General features: G+C 39.7%; 2 protein-coding genes across 7 annotated transcripts in view; both read right to left on the bottom strand.

The window, feature by feature from the left end:
* Positions 1 to 1,082: 1,082 nt before the first annotated feature.
* LOC118122263 lies at positions 1,083 to 5,651 on the bottom strand. Its single transcript, XM_035178885.2, has 5 exons — positions 5,373 to 5,651; positions 4,220 to 4,478; positions 3,554 to 3,587; positions 2,974 to 3,145; positions 1,083 to 2,878 (listed from the first exon to the last, which is right to left on the bottom strand). Exons 1-5 carry the CDS (start codon positions 5,425 to 5,427, stop codon positions 2,535 to 2,537), a joined length of 864 nt encoding a protein of 287 aa, XP_035034776.1. The 5' UTR covers positions 5,428 to 5,651; the 3' UTR covers positions 1,083 to 2,534.
* A 205-nt stretch (positions 5,652 to 5,856) lies between these two features.
* Positions 5,857 to 17,647, bottom strand: part of ryr1a (ryanodine receptor 1a (skeletal)) — a 50,213-nt gene continuing 38,422 nt past the window's right edge. For 4 of the 6 annotated variants that reach the window (XM_035178883.2, XM_035178880.2, XM_035178884.2 and 1 more), the window contains 22 exons: positions 17,422 to 17,502; positions 17,238 to 17,326; positions 16,674 to 16,802; positions 16,490 to 16,594; positions 13,990 to 13,995; positions 12,032 to 12,113; positions 10,610 to 11,931; positions 10,394 to 10,476; positions 10,132 to 10,288; positions 9,959 to 10,045; positions 9,583 to 9,855; positions 9,372 to 9,502; positions 9,204 to 9,246; positions 8,990 to 9,123; positions 8,824 to 8,884; positions 8,236 to 8,382; positions 8,018 to 8,152; positions 7,758 to 7,914; positions 7,084 to 7,148; positions 6,897 to 6,997; positions 6,749 to 6,800; positions 5,857 to 6,617 (listed from right to left, as the gene is read on the bottom strand). In XM_035178883.2, coding sequence (XP_035034774.1) covers positions 6,522 to 6,617; positions 6,749 to 6,800; positions 6,897 to 6,997; positions 7,084 to 7,148; positions 7,758 to 7,914; positions 8,018 to 8,152; positions 8,236 to 8,382; positions 8,824 to 8,884; positions 8,990 to 9,123; positions 9,204 to 9,246; positions 9,372 to 9,502; positions 9,583 to 9,855; positions 9,959 to 10,045; positions 10,132 to 10,288; positions 10,394 to 10,476; positions 10,610 to 11,931; positions 12,032 to 12,113; positions 13,990 to 13,995; positions 16,490 to 16,594; positions 16,674 to 16,802; positions 17,238 to 17,326; positions 17,422 to 17,502 — 3,536 coding nt within the window. In that variant the 3' untranslated portion in view covers positions 5,857 to 6,521. The remainder of the gene's footprint in view (positions 6,618 to 6,748; positions 6,801 to 6,896; positions 6,998 to 7,083; positions 7,149 to 7,757; positions 7,915 to 8,017; positions 8,153 to 8,235; positions 8,383 to 8,823; positions 8,885 to 8,989; positions 9,124 to 9,203; positions 9,247 to 9,371; positions 9,503 to 9,582; positions 9,856 to 9,958; positions 10,046 to 10,131; positions 10,289 to 10,393; positions 10,477 to 10,609; positions 11,932 to 12,031; positions 12,114 to 13,989; positions 13,996 to 16,489; positions 16,595 to 16,673; positions 16,803 to 17,237; positions 17,327 to 17,421; positions 17,503 to 17,647) is intronic. The other 2 variants (XM_035178882.2, XM_035178879.2) reach the window with 1 other exon arrangement.

The raw sequence follows: 17,647 nt of genomic DNA on the forward strand, positions 1-17,647 counted from the left end.
CGTGCTGAAACCACGCCAGATGGATCGCCACACTAACGCTGCGGGATGAAGCAGCTAAAGAGGCTTGTGTCTGGGCAGAGACTTTGTTATTACAGTGTGCATTTAAAATCGGTGCTGCTTGTAAACTGTATAATGGTTGTGAAGTTGATGGGCACTACTCCACCATTGAGGTTCTCCACAGTGATCAGGATTGCTCTCTTCGCTCACCCACGTCTACACTCGCCGCTTTGTGCACGGAGAGAGTGCCAGCTCACTCTGCCCCAAAGCCGTACACGAACATGGCGTTGGGGACATGTGTAACACCACCTTCTCTATTATTTCACGCTCTCTTGGCTTGAATCCCGTGGTAGAGGCCTCCATCTTGAGCCACTGTGTGACATCATCACGCATTTGACTTTGTCCGCCATGTTTTCTTCTCCTTTACTCACTCCCTCTCCCAACACACACACACGGCTCACACAGACGTACTCATGCACTGTGAGCAAGACTGTATTTACAGTTTGGTTATTGGTCCCTGATATGAGGGTGATGACCAGTAATTATTGATACCCATTTATCATTTTATGATTATCAATAATTATCCGATATTTGTTCATTATCAGCTAATAACTGTTCCTACCAGAGCACGACAACACCTTACAGCCAAGAGCCACACGTAGAGGTGGTGGCTCCATTTCGATAACAACGGTACAACTGACCATGTTGTTTCTGATCGTTTCTGTTGCTTGTGGACCACGTAGAGGAAAACTGATGATGGTGAATGAACAGGCCACATTAGCCGCACTTAATAAGCAGAATACTGTGGTTCTCTGTTCACACATAGATCTGTTTCCCTCTGCAGATGAGTTGCTCCACATTTCCAGGGAGTAATTAAGATTGCACTCACGACCTTATCTTCCTGAGGTCATCGCAGGAAACACAGTCTTGGTCATTAAGATACAGATTTTATACTTTTTTCAAATATTTATTTTGTGGCACGTCGCCCTTTAAACAGAACAGGGAGAGAGAGAGAGAGAGAGAGAGTAGGAAAGACATGCAGCAAAGCGTTAGGGTCGGACAAGTATGAAGAAAATCAAGTAAAAGACATTTCCACATGTTGGCTTTATTCATATAAGTGAAAGTAGACATCACAACATCCATCTGCTTTGAACAGAACATATGACATAAGCACAGCTGGATAGTTGAACGAATCACTGTACATGCACACAAGTAGATGATGCTGAAAAGCCCTATTGGTTAATCCAGTCAGAGGCTAAATTCAATTTCAGATGCAGATCTGTTCTAATCTACTCAAGGCTGTGGACTAAGACATTATGAGTGTATCATGCTGCTAATTAGTTTCATTCATTGTTTTTATCCACTTGAAACACATACACAGCACATTATGAATTCTAACAAATTGTAATCACATTCACAATCACTGATAGTGTTGATAGTGTACTACATGTGGTGAGAGGAATATTCACAACATTGTTTTTGCAATAATTATCACAGTGTCCATATCACAGTTAAGGTGTAGTTGTTAATAACACAGAATTAAAGTGAACACATAAACGTAACTTTTTTACCAAAACTTACTCATGGACACATTGAATGTGCAATTTAATCACATGTTCATATTACAATCTAAATATGTCAACTATTGAAACCTTCAGTTAAAACATGGGGGTGTGTTAGGTACTGATGTAAAACAACACCACAAGGTCTAGTTGGAGTTACAGAGTTATGTGTTTAAAGGCTTATGAGGAAACCTGCCATGATTTGTAACACTCACTGGGCAGGGTTTTCTGGAATGACAACACGACAGAAATGATCATATGTTTCAATACATGTCGGAGTAATCCTCCAGAAATGTGTGCATGCATGCGTCTGATGGTCCAACACAAACTGATTTGAACTTCAAGTCAATTCAAAATGAATTAAATACAAATTAAACAAAATAATGTGCAAAAATTTGACAATGACAATTTAATAGGGTGACGCCTAGTGAAGAACCCACTTGAATATACAGATCCACTCTGCATTACTGGGTTGAGGAGAGAGCAACGTTTTAGTTGTTTGGCTCATCACTTTAAAGTTTTTGTTCACATGTCATGCTCATTGGGTTTTCAGCTGCAGTAGACAATGGTTTCCAGTACATTTCCTGCTCTGCACCAACCTGCACAAAGACAGCTGGGGGACACAGTGGAGTATTTAGCAGCTAATTATTTCCCTCAGAAGGCAGTGGAGACAAAAAAAAAAGAGCAAAAGAAGTAATATTGGATTTACAATGGCCCGTAGGACACAGACACAACTGCATACGGATGATAATATTACTCCTCCTAACTGCTAAATGTTTCAATACTGCAGGTAACACCAGCTTGTCAATAGCTTCCTTAATACACCTTAAAAGGAGATAAGTCTCCTGAAAAGCATCATGAATTGAAACTGCTCTCACGAATCCGTCAATCCAAGAGGTCATGATGCAATATAACGTACCTTTTTGTCACCGTCATCCAAACCGTTCATATCCACAGCCTACAAGCAGCACATCATTAGAACGTAAACCCACCACAATCAAAAGCATCAAAATCAGAGTCTGCCACTTCGAAGTCAAAGCTGTTATAGTGAGGGGAGTCGAGTGCGGGGCTGCCGGTGTGGTACGTCCCTGCTGGTCCCAAACCAGAGAAATCTGCGTTGACTGGCAGGTCAGGAGCTTTGGCTTCCAGATTAGAGGGTGAGCATGCCCCTAGGTAACCCATAGCAGAAGAAGCAGCAGCCCCTCCCATCAGCAGATAAACCGCTCTCACTGCCTCGGTGTTACTGATGGTGCCGTGACGCAGGCATCTCACGGAATGTGGACTTCCTTTCTCATACTTTGTACGGGGAGAACTCCGGCCTGTTGGATAGTGTGGTTTGAGCAAAGAACAAAGAAGTTATACATATTGAAAATGTTCTTATATATACACAAACAAGCATGCATCCTAAACTGACCTTTCTCCCTCGGGGACGGACAGCTCATGGGACCTGGGGAGGGGGACTTCCTGTCACTAACAGGGGGAGACGGTTGATCTTTGTCCAGGATCTGCTCTGGCACCAGGTCGTGCAGAGAAATGTGCGGTGGAACCTGATGTCTCCTACAGGGACTGAGAGGTGATGAAAGACTCTGACGGAAATAAAATAAGAATAATGGCTTTACCAAGAATCACAAGCATCAAATTCAGTTATTGATTAAATCCTAAGAGATCTATAAATATTATAAATATATTTAAATAAAAGGAATAATAGGATATTGCTTCAATTTTTATGCTAATGCATTATTAGCATGGCTAAACACATGCTTATAATGTGACTCTATATTGGCCCAGAATAAATATCTCAAAAACTATTCAATGAAACTTTGTTCATGATCTCTACAGGATGAACCCTTACGACTCCAGTGAGCCCCTGACTTTTTGTTTCAGTGACATTGGCAGGTCAAAGTTGACACTGTTGAAATCAACGTTCTCTCAGATGATGGAACTTTACAACATGGCCACCAGGCACATTTTCCAAAACAATATTAATGTCTTACCATTTTCACTTTTTTCAGCACATTCACCCATTGACTAGAAAAAGTGAAGAAAGTTATTCTGTTATTACCTCCATGCCAAATGTACACACATCAATCAAATCAAGTGAATAACAGTGAAGTAACTGGTTTCAGGATTGGAATGTGTAGAAGCCTGTTGGGGCTCAGTAGAGAAAGCATATTCGACCTTTCTACCTCCTGCTACACAATATTGCCGTTAGTCATGAACCTACACACAAGATGACCCATATGAAGCAGGAATGGGAAAAATGTAGTCAGGTGAAAAAAGGAATCTGCGGTTGTTGTGTTTGTGTTCTATTTTTATATATTTATTTCTTCTGATTTGCTTTATTTGATGATTGCTTGACATTTTTTTTTTTTTATTACTTTGATCATTTTGTCCTGTAAAGTACTGTCTAACTTTGTTTTGAAAAGTGGTATATAAAAAAAGTATTATTATTATTATAAAGACAGACGTGAGAACGGTATCAATCCTACTCTTGGCACAAAAAGTGAAAAAGTTTATTCCCAAAACATATTACAACTATATGCCTCAAGGTAATTGGTGGTAATTTGGTTATATCGCATCACAAAACTTAACTCCAATATCTGGACAGAGGATTGATCTACAAAGTAAAGTGGTTAGGGAAATGACAGTGACAACCAGACCTGCAGTCTGCAGGTGTGTCAGCCAGCAGCAGCAGGTACTTGTTCTGGGGGAGGATCAGAGCGAAGCAGCAATCCCTGCATCCGCTCGATGGTAGTTTAGGCAGGTCGAGGATCTCCTTTCCTTCCACAATGGCCTCACAGCTGCTCTGCAGCAGCACGAGCTGGTCAGGAGGAGACGACACATCATGGCAAACAAGAAGACTGCCCTCAGCTGTGAGCAGCAGAAACCTCTTTTTCCACTGTTTGAAAATGAATCCACCTGGATAAGAGAAGCAGGGTGGACATAACAGGAAATGGCACTGAATATTAAATTAGTATTTGTCGGAGAAATGTTGCTATAATGAATAATTTTTAATCATAACAACAGTGTTTACAGCCAGTACTGGGCGTGGTCACAGTGATCGTGACAGCACTGCGAGCACTGTACAGCTGGATTAAAGCATGAACACTGTCATTCTGTCATCCCCACAGATTAGAGCCCGTCACATGGTTGGAGGATCAAGGGTCTGTGGAAACAGGGCTCGACCAATCACACGATGCTGATCAGTGTGCACATGGTTTTAGCAAAATTACACACACACACACACACACACACACACATCTAGACCAAATCATTCTATTTGCATACAGTCAAAAAACACATGGACACTTTTAATAGAAATTCAAAACAGAATTATAATATTGAGAGCTGATGTGAAGAGACAGAAGAAGAGCAGCCGAGACTCAGTCTGGTCCACTCGGTGTATTTTTAGCCACAGTTCGAGCTGATGGTTTTTATCTGGGTTTCCTTTACAGCTGAAACTACAGAGTGCAAACCCATTTGTAATGCTCAATATTTGTGAGGAAAATAAATACCCCTGCATTTTAAAATTGCCTTACTATAGATGATTTATAGAATTATTAAATTATCAACATTATTTCTTCAAAATTGTAATTGTCTGCCAATGCTAACTATTTTAACTATATACTATAATGTTATGTGTGTAATTTTGGAACAACACCTAAACTAAACTAGATCAGTATTCATAAAGGCTTGATAATGAGCACACACCGAATGAGAACTATGACACTGTCCCATATCTGGATAAAAGAGAGACAATCGTGTGTACTCACAAAATGTCGCCTTCTGAACCAAGTAAGAGAATCAACTCACCGTACATCCTCAGCGTCCCGTGATGGATCCCAGAGATGTTCATGTTCATGTTCATGTTAGCAGACGATGGAACCCAGTGTGACAGGCTCAGAGAGAACGGGATACAGGGACAGGATTGGGGTAAAATCACGAGGCTCAATGTGAGTTTTAATGCCCGGCGTTAATCCTCGTACAGCGATTCTTCTCCACAGGGCCACAGTCCAGCAGCTTGGTATGAAAATGGGTTGTGATGGGATGTTACACCAACTGCTCTAGTGTGTGTGTGTGTGTGTGTGTGTGTGTGTGTGTGCGCACTGAGCTCCGGCGTAAAATTGCTCATGAACATGATTCAGCTGTATTTTTAAACATGAATTCATTTTTGAATGCACAGAATTTAAAGTAGTTCTAAAATCAGATGCTTTCTCTATAGAGCTGACATTAGGGGATATATTTTTAATCTATAATTTATCTTTAGCTTCCAAAGCAGTCATGACAAGACAGGAGGGTCATTAGAATTAAGTTTATTCTCATACAGAATTGAATTGTAATCACAGGCTTTGTTGTCATGAAGTTGTCATGAAAAACAATAAATAAAATAATTTAAAATCAAAGATACAAGCTTCAGACTCTGAAGGAAACTAATGTTATATACCAAAGTGAAAGTGACACAATAATCGCAGAGTAAATACATAATGACTTAAAATAAAACTATTGTTTATGTATAAAGACAAAGTGAACTCCCTCATTGTGTTCGGTTTGTGCAGATTGATGCAGTCGATCCATCACATTCTCTTCATTAAATCTCATAATAAACAGAAGCTAACATATGGAAATTGGTTAAAGAGGCAACATTTGTATGTAAAGTGATATAAAGTATGATTGAATACTTATTCCTGAACTAGTGTAAAATGATTCAACTTAAAAAAGGTGATTTCTGGCATGAGTTTCCCTTGCATATAAAGCTTCTTTCTCCACTGGCAGTTTAACACTTCAAGGACACTGCAATGTTTATCAATCTGCTAAAGATGATATTTTTGCACTGACAGTTGCTCTGCTTGTTTCTCTCTTGCACTTTTCCGTGACACAATCCATTTGTTGTGTGTTTTGTCAGGAATGACGAACACAAGCAGGACGTCAGCTCCGTAGTTGTATGTGTTGAGAGGTTGTTGATTAGGAGAGCTGATCCTCGTATTGTTTTCTGAAACAGTCTCCAGCGGGGAAGAAGTCCCAGCAGCGCTCCTGGTACATCTTCCACACGTACGACTCCTGAAACACGGGATTTAACAAGATAGAAGGGAGGAGACAATCAGTGGGAAACTGGCTAATAAAATGCATAAATAATAATAAATGTCATTAACAAATAAAGAATAAAAAGTCAATAAAAACAGCTGACTGACCTGTCCAGTGTGCTCTGTATCATCTTTGTTGATAAGATACATTAAGAAGAACCTGGAAAGGACATGTTCACATGTTCACATGTTCACAAATACACACACACTCACGTATTGAACATGTACACAGTGTAACACAGAGCACGATACTCACATGTAATTGGCCAGGTTGTGCTCATCTAAAGTGTGAGTCTCGAAACCATGCGGCGTCGTGTCGAAGTAGTCGCTCCCAATGCCACATATGAAGCATTTTGTCTGCACATACAAGTGATAGGAGATAAAGCTGCCATCTTGTGCATATGTGAAGAAAACGTGTTGAATTTAAGTGTTTTATCTTTTACCTCCATGTCTTCCTTGACCTGCTCTTGTTGGTCTCGGAGTTCTCCAAAGGCATCAATGATCAGACCTGTTTGTATTTGGACAGTAACATTATCATTAGAGGTGCTTATTAAATCTGTCAAGTGGCAAAGATAATTTTAATTTCCATTCCTCCAACAGTTTCAAGTCTATCCTTTATCCTCATCAATGCATTATCATTATTATCATTATCATTATTTTCATTATTTTCTTTAGAGTTTGTTAACTTTTTAACCCTTTATTTTAATTTTATAAGTTGCCCTATATCTCTGACAGATATAAAATAAAAATGAAGAACATTAAGACAAAGACATGACAGTAAAGCTAATCCTGTTACATAACACAACAGTATATGTGCTCTCTACTGTACAGGGAGAAATTAAAAATTAACTGGAAGAAAACGAGATTGCTTTTAGTGCTGTGTAGACTTTGTTCTCCTGTGGCCAAAATTAGAATTACAACAATAAACATGTAATAACAAAAAATAACGTGTTACACCGGGTATTGCCGTATTCACAAATGGAAAAAAAAAGGGCCTGGAAATAATTTTCCCAAATAAAACATTCTTTAAAAAAACATTCTTCCATTTCAGGGCTTCCATATTGTACCCAAAGACATGGCATTTGCAAAGTGTTTTCCTGGCTAACGCCGTCTTTACCCTGAATAATAGCCAGCAGAATGACAATGACGAAGAAGAAGAAGGTTATATCAAAGACCACTCGATACAGCTCGTATTCATCTCCAGCAGGATCCTCAATCTCATCCCCGATTCCTCCTCCAGCGCGCACACCCACGTACATGTGGAACAAGTAACACTGTGAAGTAAAGCAAATACACATCATTTAGGAAGCGGCGCAGATGTGAATGTAGCAAAAGGCACATTTTATTTGACATCAGAGAGATAAAAAAGTGACGTACAGTCATCATGTCATCGCATTTCATATCTGGTTCCTCCTCATCCTCGCCCTTGTTGTAAAACTTGCGGAAGAAATTGAAGGCGATGACGGTGTAGAGGTACACCACCACGGCCAACAAGCCCACAGTCATCATGAGCTGGCAAAAAGAAGAGGGTAACACAGTTAGTACAGTTTCTCACAGAGACTAAATGAATACTGTGGAATTTCCTCAGCACTTGCCTGTTTGCCATTGTGTGTGACTGAGGACAGGATCGTGCGGAGAGTTTTCACACCCATGGCGATATCCAGCAGGTGACAGGCATAGAAGAAGTTGTTGTAATGTCCAAGCAAGGACATCACCAGATACCAACAGAGATACAGGAACGTCTGCGAAGAGATAACAAGGAGGGTTCTGTCACTTCATAAAGGCAAAGTGGTGTTCATATAGGATACTACAGTATGGTGTGGTACACTGTAAAAAAAAAAAAGAACTCTGAAAGAACAAAAATGGCCAAACACTTCTTGTCAAATTACAGTAAAAGTTAAAGTTATTCTACAGATACAATTTCACACATTCAGCAATGGGATGTGTATTTCTTTTGTATTTTTACAGATAATTAAATGTAATTTAACATTCCAGACCATTACGCAGTTTAATAATCCCAAAAATGTAAATCTATAATTTCCCGTAATATTAATTCATTCTATAGTAAATATCTTTTATAAAAGTAATTTATTGTACTGTGGCATTCACACTTAATTTAGCTTTTTTTTTTTACAACAGTGTATAGTATGGTGTAATATAGAATCAAGTATAGGTTTGCTTACACCGTCTGTGAACACAACACCAAATTTCCAGATCTGGTACTTGATGTCGATGGCGGTCGCCCTACAAAGACACAATATTGGTTGGTATCCATTTTAAATATTAGGTGACACTCTTGAAAAGCAATGTGTCTAATCTGCCCCGTGGCACAGCTTTCCTTTACCGTACCATGCAAACACAGAGTTGTCTGGTTCTTCCTGTTTCTTCTCGTGTTGCTGACTCACATCCAGGGAGGCTAAATCAACACCGAGCAGTTCGGCGATTCTTTCTCTGCCGTAAATGTCTCCGTACTTATCAAGAACCTGGACACAGAGATTAGATGTATTAGACATTGGTAACACGCTCTACAGCTGCCATTTTGAAAACAAACAAAACCACGCACCTTTCGTTTGACAAATTTATCCCAATAGTTGTTTGGGAAAGAGCTGTGGAATAAAGGGACACAATGTATGAATTAAATTAAGGAAGAAAACCTGTTAATACTGGATGTAATTTCAATATTGACATTATTATGAAGCATCTGTCTGGAGTGACTCCTGCTCCCACATACGGTGTATTGAGGACCAGGCGGTCCCACTGGCCCTTGATGTCATCGTCCTCAGGCTGCTCGGTGATGTAAAGTCCATCAAACTCAAGCTTTCTTGCGAGTTCTTTCTCTCTTCTAAAGATCACAAGTGGAATCTAACAAAAACAAATATGTATGCTGTTAAACTAAAGTAGGGAACCTTTGCCTCATGGGAGTTTTTTTTCTCTCATCCTACCTTGAGGCAGTTGTAGCCGATGATGCAGATGAACGAGATGACTGTGTGCAGGAGGGCGATGAAGGCCATGGTGGGCTGCATGTAGCCCGTGCTCTCCTCTAAATAGAAATAAACCGGCACGTCTTCCTCATCCTCGTCTCCTCCTTCATCAAATCCAGATCCCTCAGCTTCTTCCCCTGAACCTTCAAACAAGCCAGAGCCCTCGAACAGCCCGCTGCCCTCCCCCAGTCCAGATCCTTCCATTTCCTCACCATTGGGTGGGATTTCAGACACCTGGACAGAAGGGAACGGTGTAGACCAGAGGAAGTTCACACTTAGTCTATATAGCAAATATATAGCACTACATAATCATTCAAATGTAAAATGATCTTTTTACCTTGTAGAACAGCAGAATGAAGTTCAGCGCAAATGCAAGGAACAAAGCCAAAAAACGCAGGTTGTAAAAGTTTCTGGAGAGGTAGTTCTACAAAAGGAGAGAGTCACATGTTAGTAAGTGTGACATGAGATGACATTGAATTTATGCGAGCAAAACACAAGCAGCTGTGTCACCATGAATTTAATTCTTTGGGTTTCCAGCTCAGCCCAGATCTGAAAGCCTCCCTCCCTTTTCGGCTTCTCTTTTTTCTTTGCAGATTTCCTGGGTTCTTCTGGCTGCTCTTTCTCTTTGCTCTGGGCTTCTTTCTCCGCTTTCTCTCCAGATTCAACACTGAAAATCAAACACAGTAGTTTAAAAAAAAAAAAAAACTCTCATTATTTCTATTAGTCCGTGGAGTGTATATTAATGTAGATGGAAAATCAACTTGTTTCTTACTCTGCCTTTTCAGGTTCTGGAGGAGGCTCCGCTACAGGAACAGGTTCAGGGGGTTTCTGGCTCACATCAGTCTCTTCTGGAGCCTGTAACCCACAAAACACACAGTAAACGCCAGAATTTCAGGGCTCTCCTTTTCCCTTCCCTGGAGGAATAACTACTGTGAGAATTATTGGCTAATTGTTCCATTGTGTTTCATTTAAGATGCAAAAAACTCACCTTTTTCCTCTTTGTTATGGGAGTTCCTTCGGGAGTAGGAGGTTCAACAGCTGCCTCTACACCCATGTCACCGAGTCCACCTGGAGCATCCATACCTGGTATCCTCCCACCCTCTTTTTCCTGGGTGTCCTCCTCTTCCTCCTCCCCACTGCCAGACTCTCCAGTGTCCGTCACCCCCCCAGTCTCTTGTTCCTCCCCTGTCCTCGGCTCCCCTGGTCCGTCCCCGTGCACGTCGTCCTGCGTGGGGTCTGGCATGCTGGCTAAAATCTCCGTCACCGTGATATTTTTCGCCCCCTCCACTAAGCCACCACCGAACAAAGTTTGCCAGATGATCATGAAGAAGCCTTTGCACACATTGTAAATGAAGTGGAGTATGCTCATCAGGATGGTCCAGAAGAAAGTGGACAGAGCCACCACGATCTCTTTGATGGTCATTTTCCTCACTCTGCGATATTGTCTGCGAAGGTTACGGAAGGTGAAAATGCTGAAGAAGCCCAACATGCTGTTTATAAAGTCTGCAAAGGCCGAGCTCGATTCGGGCTCTCCTTCCTCCCCGTTACTGTCCTCATCACCGCCTCCGTTTGCTCCCCCTCCTTGTCCTGCCTCACCTCCACTTTCATCCACTTCGTCATCCTCCTCTCCCTTCTCCTCTTCCTCCTGCTCTGAAATCTGAGAGGCTATATTCATCTCAAAGATGGTGTCCTCACAGAAGTTGACAAACATTTCCATTTTCTCGGATTCACCGCCCTCATTAACCACGTCAAAGATGAACTGTCGTTTGGACTCTCTGACTTGGGGCATCTCCCACTGCTTGCGGTTCACTTCACTGATTTCAAAGTAGATGCGCTCAATCTTTCTGCTGGCGCCCATTATTTCAATACGGCCCAGGAAGGGGCGGAAGTAGTTCAGCACATTATCTGCCTGCCCGAGGAAGTTCTGTAGCCTGGTGTCATGGGGGACGTGCTCAGACAGGTTGGTGAGCAGCACAGCGATGTTGAAGCCGATATCTTTGGCGGGTTCCTGAAAGCGACTGGCAAACTCCTCGTAGTTGATCATGTCGTTCTCATCAGCCTCCGAGCAGGACAGAAGAAACTGGATCTCAGAGGGGGCGTACTGTTTCTGACTGTCCATGGCCTTCTGGAAGTCCTTCTTGGAGATCAGTCCTCGCGGGTCTGTGACATAATCGCGGAAAGCGTCCGAAGCCACGATGTCTTTCAGTTTGAGGAACATGTCAAAGAACTTGAGGATCATCTCAACGTTACTGGAGGACTCCACCAACATGTCCACCATCTGGCGGGCGATCGTACCATTGACCACGTTGCCTGAATAACACAGAGTAAAACTCAAACAGAGGTTTGAATAGGACAAGACGGGTGGAAATGAAAACTGCTGAGCACGAGACAACAAACAAAAGCTTTTTACCCTCCAACAGTGAGAGCAACATAACAACCATGTCTTTCTGTAGGTCAAGAAGCTCCTTCAGCAAACCAATCTGGCTCGAGTCCTGTCACCAGAAGAAGATGCACAAACTCTTACAGTAATAACAACAGGTTAAATCAAAGATTAGGATCTCACATGGATTTATAGAGATGCAATAGTCATTGGTGAAGTAAAAACACAGATGTAAAGTTTCAAAAGTTATCACACAAAATTATTATAACACATCGTAACTCAAATACTTGTTATGATAAGAGGGTATTGCAACAATAAGTTAATTAACCAAACCCTTGTTCTGAGAGAATTTGTCAATTTAAATATTGGTTTAACACGTCAGTTATTCCGATTTCAAAATTCATCAAATATTCTTGAGAATAAAATTTACATTAAATAGCTGAGACTTTAGAAGGGACATCTTAGCATTTACCAACCCATCAATAAAGATTATGTCTGCACACTGTTGTCAAGGCCTGTGCAACGATCATCTTCTCTTTTTATGGTTTGTGTTTGGACATGTAGCCTCCTCCTAAATATGCTGTGGATAGCTATGATATATAAATATATATATATATATATATATATATATCCTATATAGTATATATATATATTTAAAGGTCTGTATTTATAAAGCGCTTTTCTAGTCTTGATGACCACTCAAAGCGCTTTACAGTATATGATATACACACACACATATATATATATATCTATATAGATATATATATATGTGTGTGTATATGATGTTTAGAGTTTAGTGTTATAGACAAAGCAATACAAAAGCAACAAAGCAACACACCACAAGTGTAAAGCATACTCTTTCAGGTTAATTATTAGTGAATGACAATGGCAACAGAATCATGAGCCCTGTTAAATGTGGAAATCACATTAAAATGTATGTTCCAACACCAAAAGATCTCATATTAATGTGTACACTCCAGAAGCGGAGGTTAAAGGTCAGCCCCCCTCTCAGGATATTTTCTAGTCACCTGCTTCTCTCGTTATGAATTCTCTGATTCGGTAAATAATTATGTGAATGACGATTCCTCCAGTTGATTTGGCATTTGAACTGTGCCGTGTGCGACACAAGTGGATCTTTACCTGCTTTAACTTCACTTATATAATCCTTCAATAGCCATCAAAAATTGAATTCAAAATATGATTTTGAAATTATGGCTGAAAGCCTATATAAGGAATACATATTTTGAAATAATCCAAAAGTAGTATCAGGGAGAAACAGACATTTCAAAATGTTTTTTAAAAGGTTATGTATGTGGTCTCAAAAGGTTTTGATTAGATATGAGAAGTCTTTATTACTGTGTGAGCTGACTCTGACTCTCCTCAGTTCACTGGTGCATTCAGTCCATTGTGAGTCCGAGCTGTCACATTCAGTTCAGTTCAAAAGAAGCCTACAAGCAGTGCACATGCGGCCAGTAGCTCAGCAGCCTATTTATTTATTTATTTATGACTTGTCAGATTCTGATCGTTTCTCTGGCTTTTAATACTCTCTTAATGAAGAGGTAATGATGGTAACTCTAAATAAATGGATCAATCACTTTGAAATTCTGATGGTAAAGATTTGCTCCTCTAATTCACAATGTGTTTCAGTTTCATTTAATGCCCTCTGCTGGACAACACTAAAAGTAAATACACCTTTTCATCTCCTTGTTTTCTGTGTTGTCATTTAATTTGTTACATTTATTCATGAAAAATCCAAACCAAATGATTTATCTATTATCATTTTTAGTTTGACCTGTTTAATTTAGATATTCTCAGATCTTCACATATCAACCTAAAAGGAATTAAGAGCTTTTAAATGGGGTCAATTCTCATTTCATGCTTAAAAGCAGGTGGATATAAAATGACCTGATAAGGGAAACCCACACTGAATAAAGTCCATACTAGTAAACACAATATCACATCAATAGATAAATAAAATGGATACATACTTTACCCTGCATTGACCATGTGGAAGACAGTTTAAATAATGAATAAATGATTCAGTTGTTACACAATTAAAAGCATTATTACATTTTCAACTCTTGAATATGACATATATAGATATATTATTTTATTTCACAGTAAAATATTTAAAATAACACCTTGGCTAGAATGAATTTACAAACTGAGGCCCCTATTTTAACAAAAATAATTTCAAGCTCAGGAGATGACCAAACGGTCAGAGGGCTGCTTGCGACCGCCCAATAAAACTTTCTTAAGAATACATCAAATTTTTTACATACAGTGTTTAAATATCCCATTTTCACTGGTTTAATTCAAATATGATTACTGTAAAACAGAACAGCCAATACTTGAGAATATATCAGGTCAAAAGGGGCACGGGAAAGTAATTTTGTGTTAAGTGCATCGTATGTTAGCGTGTGCGGAGCTGGGGACTTACAGACGAGTGTATGGCTCTGACTTTTAATTTAAATTAGATTAAAGGGTTACGCATGCAAACACTTTACTACCGATAAAGTTGTGCTATTAGCCTCAGTCATCCACAGGGGATGACTGCTTTGTCCAGAGGGAAAAAGTCATGTGATTTCTCTCAAAGTATTTGGACCTTTCATTTGTAGCGTTAAAGCTGCACCGTGTCTGAAATCAATGTGGTTCCACATGTTCAGTCAGATTGGTTTGTTGGATTTTCATAATAATCACATATTTTTCAATTCAGGGAAAGGGAATGGTGTAGATCCGAGTGGATAAACCATTTGCATTAAAAGCCACATTAAAGGTCTTTTCTTTGCAGCAGACGTTTTGACTTGTCGCAGAAGGAAAAGCACGGGTGTGACTGATAACATGAATAATGGTTCTGTTCAGTTAAAGTGACCCACTAACACATTTACATGGACACTAATATTCGGATATTAACCAGATTATAGTCTGAATAAGAAGCTGTGATTACCTTAACATGAATAAGGTTATACGCAGAACAAGCAATAATTGAATTAAGACACGTGGAGTAGTCCGACCTTAGTCACATTAAATAGACACGTGAAGGTCTTAATCGTGTTATGACATCCTGTTGGAGCTTTCACAGAATTCTACGGCAGTTACCAACTGCTTGATGAAATTTACCCTGAGTTCAAGTGTAAACAAGCAGTTAGACATAATATTGACATGAGTCACAATCAGACTATGCTCTACAGCCTATTAACGGTAATATGAATGGAATATTCTATTAGAAACTCCTGTCAACAAATAATGTGTTATCCAGAATAAGGTCAATAGTTGAAATAAAGCTGTCCATGTAAGTGTGGTCGGTGTGACAGTGAGCCGACATGCACAGCACCAGGACCCTGAAACTGAAGCAGCTAAATGGGACTGGACCATTATTGATTTTATCTTTTACACTGGTGAAATTTCTACTGCGACATGTCAAGACGTTCTTCTGTGAAGGAGACGGCCGTTCACAATTCATGTGAATGTGAGGAACCACTATGAAACAGTCAGTACAAACAAATGGTGGAAATTTTCACAGAAATCCAAAGTGACTTTACTCTCTCAATGTATTATTCAGGCGTTCTATATGTATACCGGCCGCCTAACGGATAGAAGTTTGCAAGCATGTTCACTATTAGGATTGTGACAACACATCTTTTACTCATGCACGTGTTGTATGGTTTATACTGTTATGTGTACATGTTCCCAGGAGAGATAACGTACTGAGATCAACAGAACTATATTTATTCCCAAAAGGAAATGATGGAATTAAACTATAATATTGTAATATGAATATGTTGTTCCTCTCCTGTTACTCATGATAAATACTGGGAGCTAAAGTGAAACAAAGGATGAGCAGCAGTAGGCTCTAAACAACACTTTTCATAGTTACCATCAATTTCTGAATATTGAATACATCATGACCGAATTACAAGTTGTGTAACCGATTTCGTCAGACAATATTCATTCTTTTCTTTTTTTTCACCCCTGTCCGTTTGTTTGTTGGTATGTTTGTTTGTTTGTGAGCAAGATTATTCAATAACTACAGGACAGATTACCACAAAACTTAAAGGAAGGATGTGATCTGGGCCAGATATGCCCATTACATTGTGGTGCAGATTTGGATCAGGGGGAGGATCAAGACATATTTTATTACTTTCTGTCACAGTGTGAAGTAGGGCATTTTTTGGAAATCTTCACTGATTTCCCAGGAAGTTATTCATGGAATTTGATGAAAAAAAACCCGGCATCCTTAGGGGACAAAGTGCAATTTGTTGCAGATCCAAATCCAAATCTAGATCTAGCGAGTTTAGATGTGGTTTCATAAGGGGAATGTTGGACCATGGCGGAGGTATGTGCTCTACTGAGTGACATTCTAGTTATACAAGTGTAGAATTGAGGTCGGGAAACTCAGTCCACAGTTTGTGTTTCCTTTCATTGACATGTCTGCAGCAAATTATCTTTTGTTTGGAAGATGTTATAAATTGATTGCGTTGTGCGTACCTGTGCCAGCTTCATCATCATGTGGGCAAAGACATGAAGGAACCCGACAATAGCATCCCACAGCCTGCTGTGGGCCAGGGACTGCTGGTTACCAGTACATGGGCCCTAAAAAGAGAAACTGTGTGTTACTTACACACACAAAGAAAATGAACTAGTGTGAATGCCTGATTCGTTTATATTTTACCTGAATATATTCAGTTAGACTGTTGAAAATCTGTTTCGCAACCATCATAGCTTTGGAGAAATTCTTTTTGCCTGGTTCATCGATTACGTCCTTCCCAGAGTAATACCAGTAGAAATCACTGATAGACTCCTGGGTTGGACAAACACAAAGAAATTATTATTTGGCATATAAATAAATCCTGTCTTAATGAATTTGAAATACTTAATACAAAATATTCAGTCATATGACTTCATAGATTTTCTGCTAAAAGCCTTTGGGAATAAAACAAAATCCATGACAGTTATACAGCAAAGTTGGAAGTGGACATTTAATCAACTATAAAATCTAGTTCTTGTAACAAAATAATCCCCAAAATGGCCTCTCAAACTTATATATATATATAAGGTTATGATTTCACCCTTTTAGTACAATTACACAAACGCTACTTAACAGATTCCCAAGAAACATTGTGGAAGGATGGAATGTGGGCCAACAAAGAACAGGAATTTTTTAATAACTTTATATAACATTGAGAAATAGGGCCCTTAATTTCCCTCTCAAAGCAAAATGACTGCGAAGCAGCACCTGAAGTCGGAGGAGGTAATCTACGGTGCAGATGATGACGTTGATGGTCGTTGTGCTGCCCGTCTGGGTCCGCAAATAGTTCTGAAAATCTGCAGAGACCGTTTCGAAGAGCAGTGTTTGACAGTGTGCAAGTTGCTTTAATGGATTTCATTTGACTCTCATTTGAAACACGAGTAGTTCTCACCGTTATTGTGACCTTCACAAAGCAACTGCAAGAAACGGAAGAGGTCACAGGTGAACTCATCGTCTGCCATCACTTTCTCATCTAAAAAGAGAAATCAAATGAACAAAGGTTTAAAATTACTTCCTAAAAGCAGGTTGAGAACAGACTAAACACAATGGTAAAAAAGAAAAGTCTTACTGGTAAGTACTTAAACAACTTACCATCACCTCTCAATGGATTCTAGTAT

Source organism: Hippoglossus stenolepis, chromosome 15, assembly GCF_022539355.2.
Source record: "Hippoglossus stenolepis isolate QCI-W04-F060 chromosome 15, HSTE1.2, whole genome shotgun sequence".
Lineage (NCBI taxonomy): Eukaryota > Metazoa > Chordata > Actinopteri > Pleuronectiformes > Pleuronectidae > Hippoglossus > Hippoglossus stenolepis.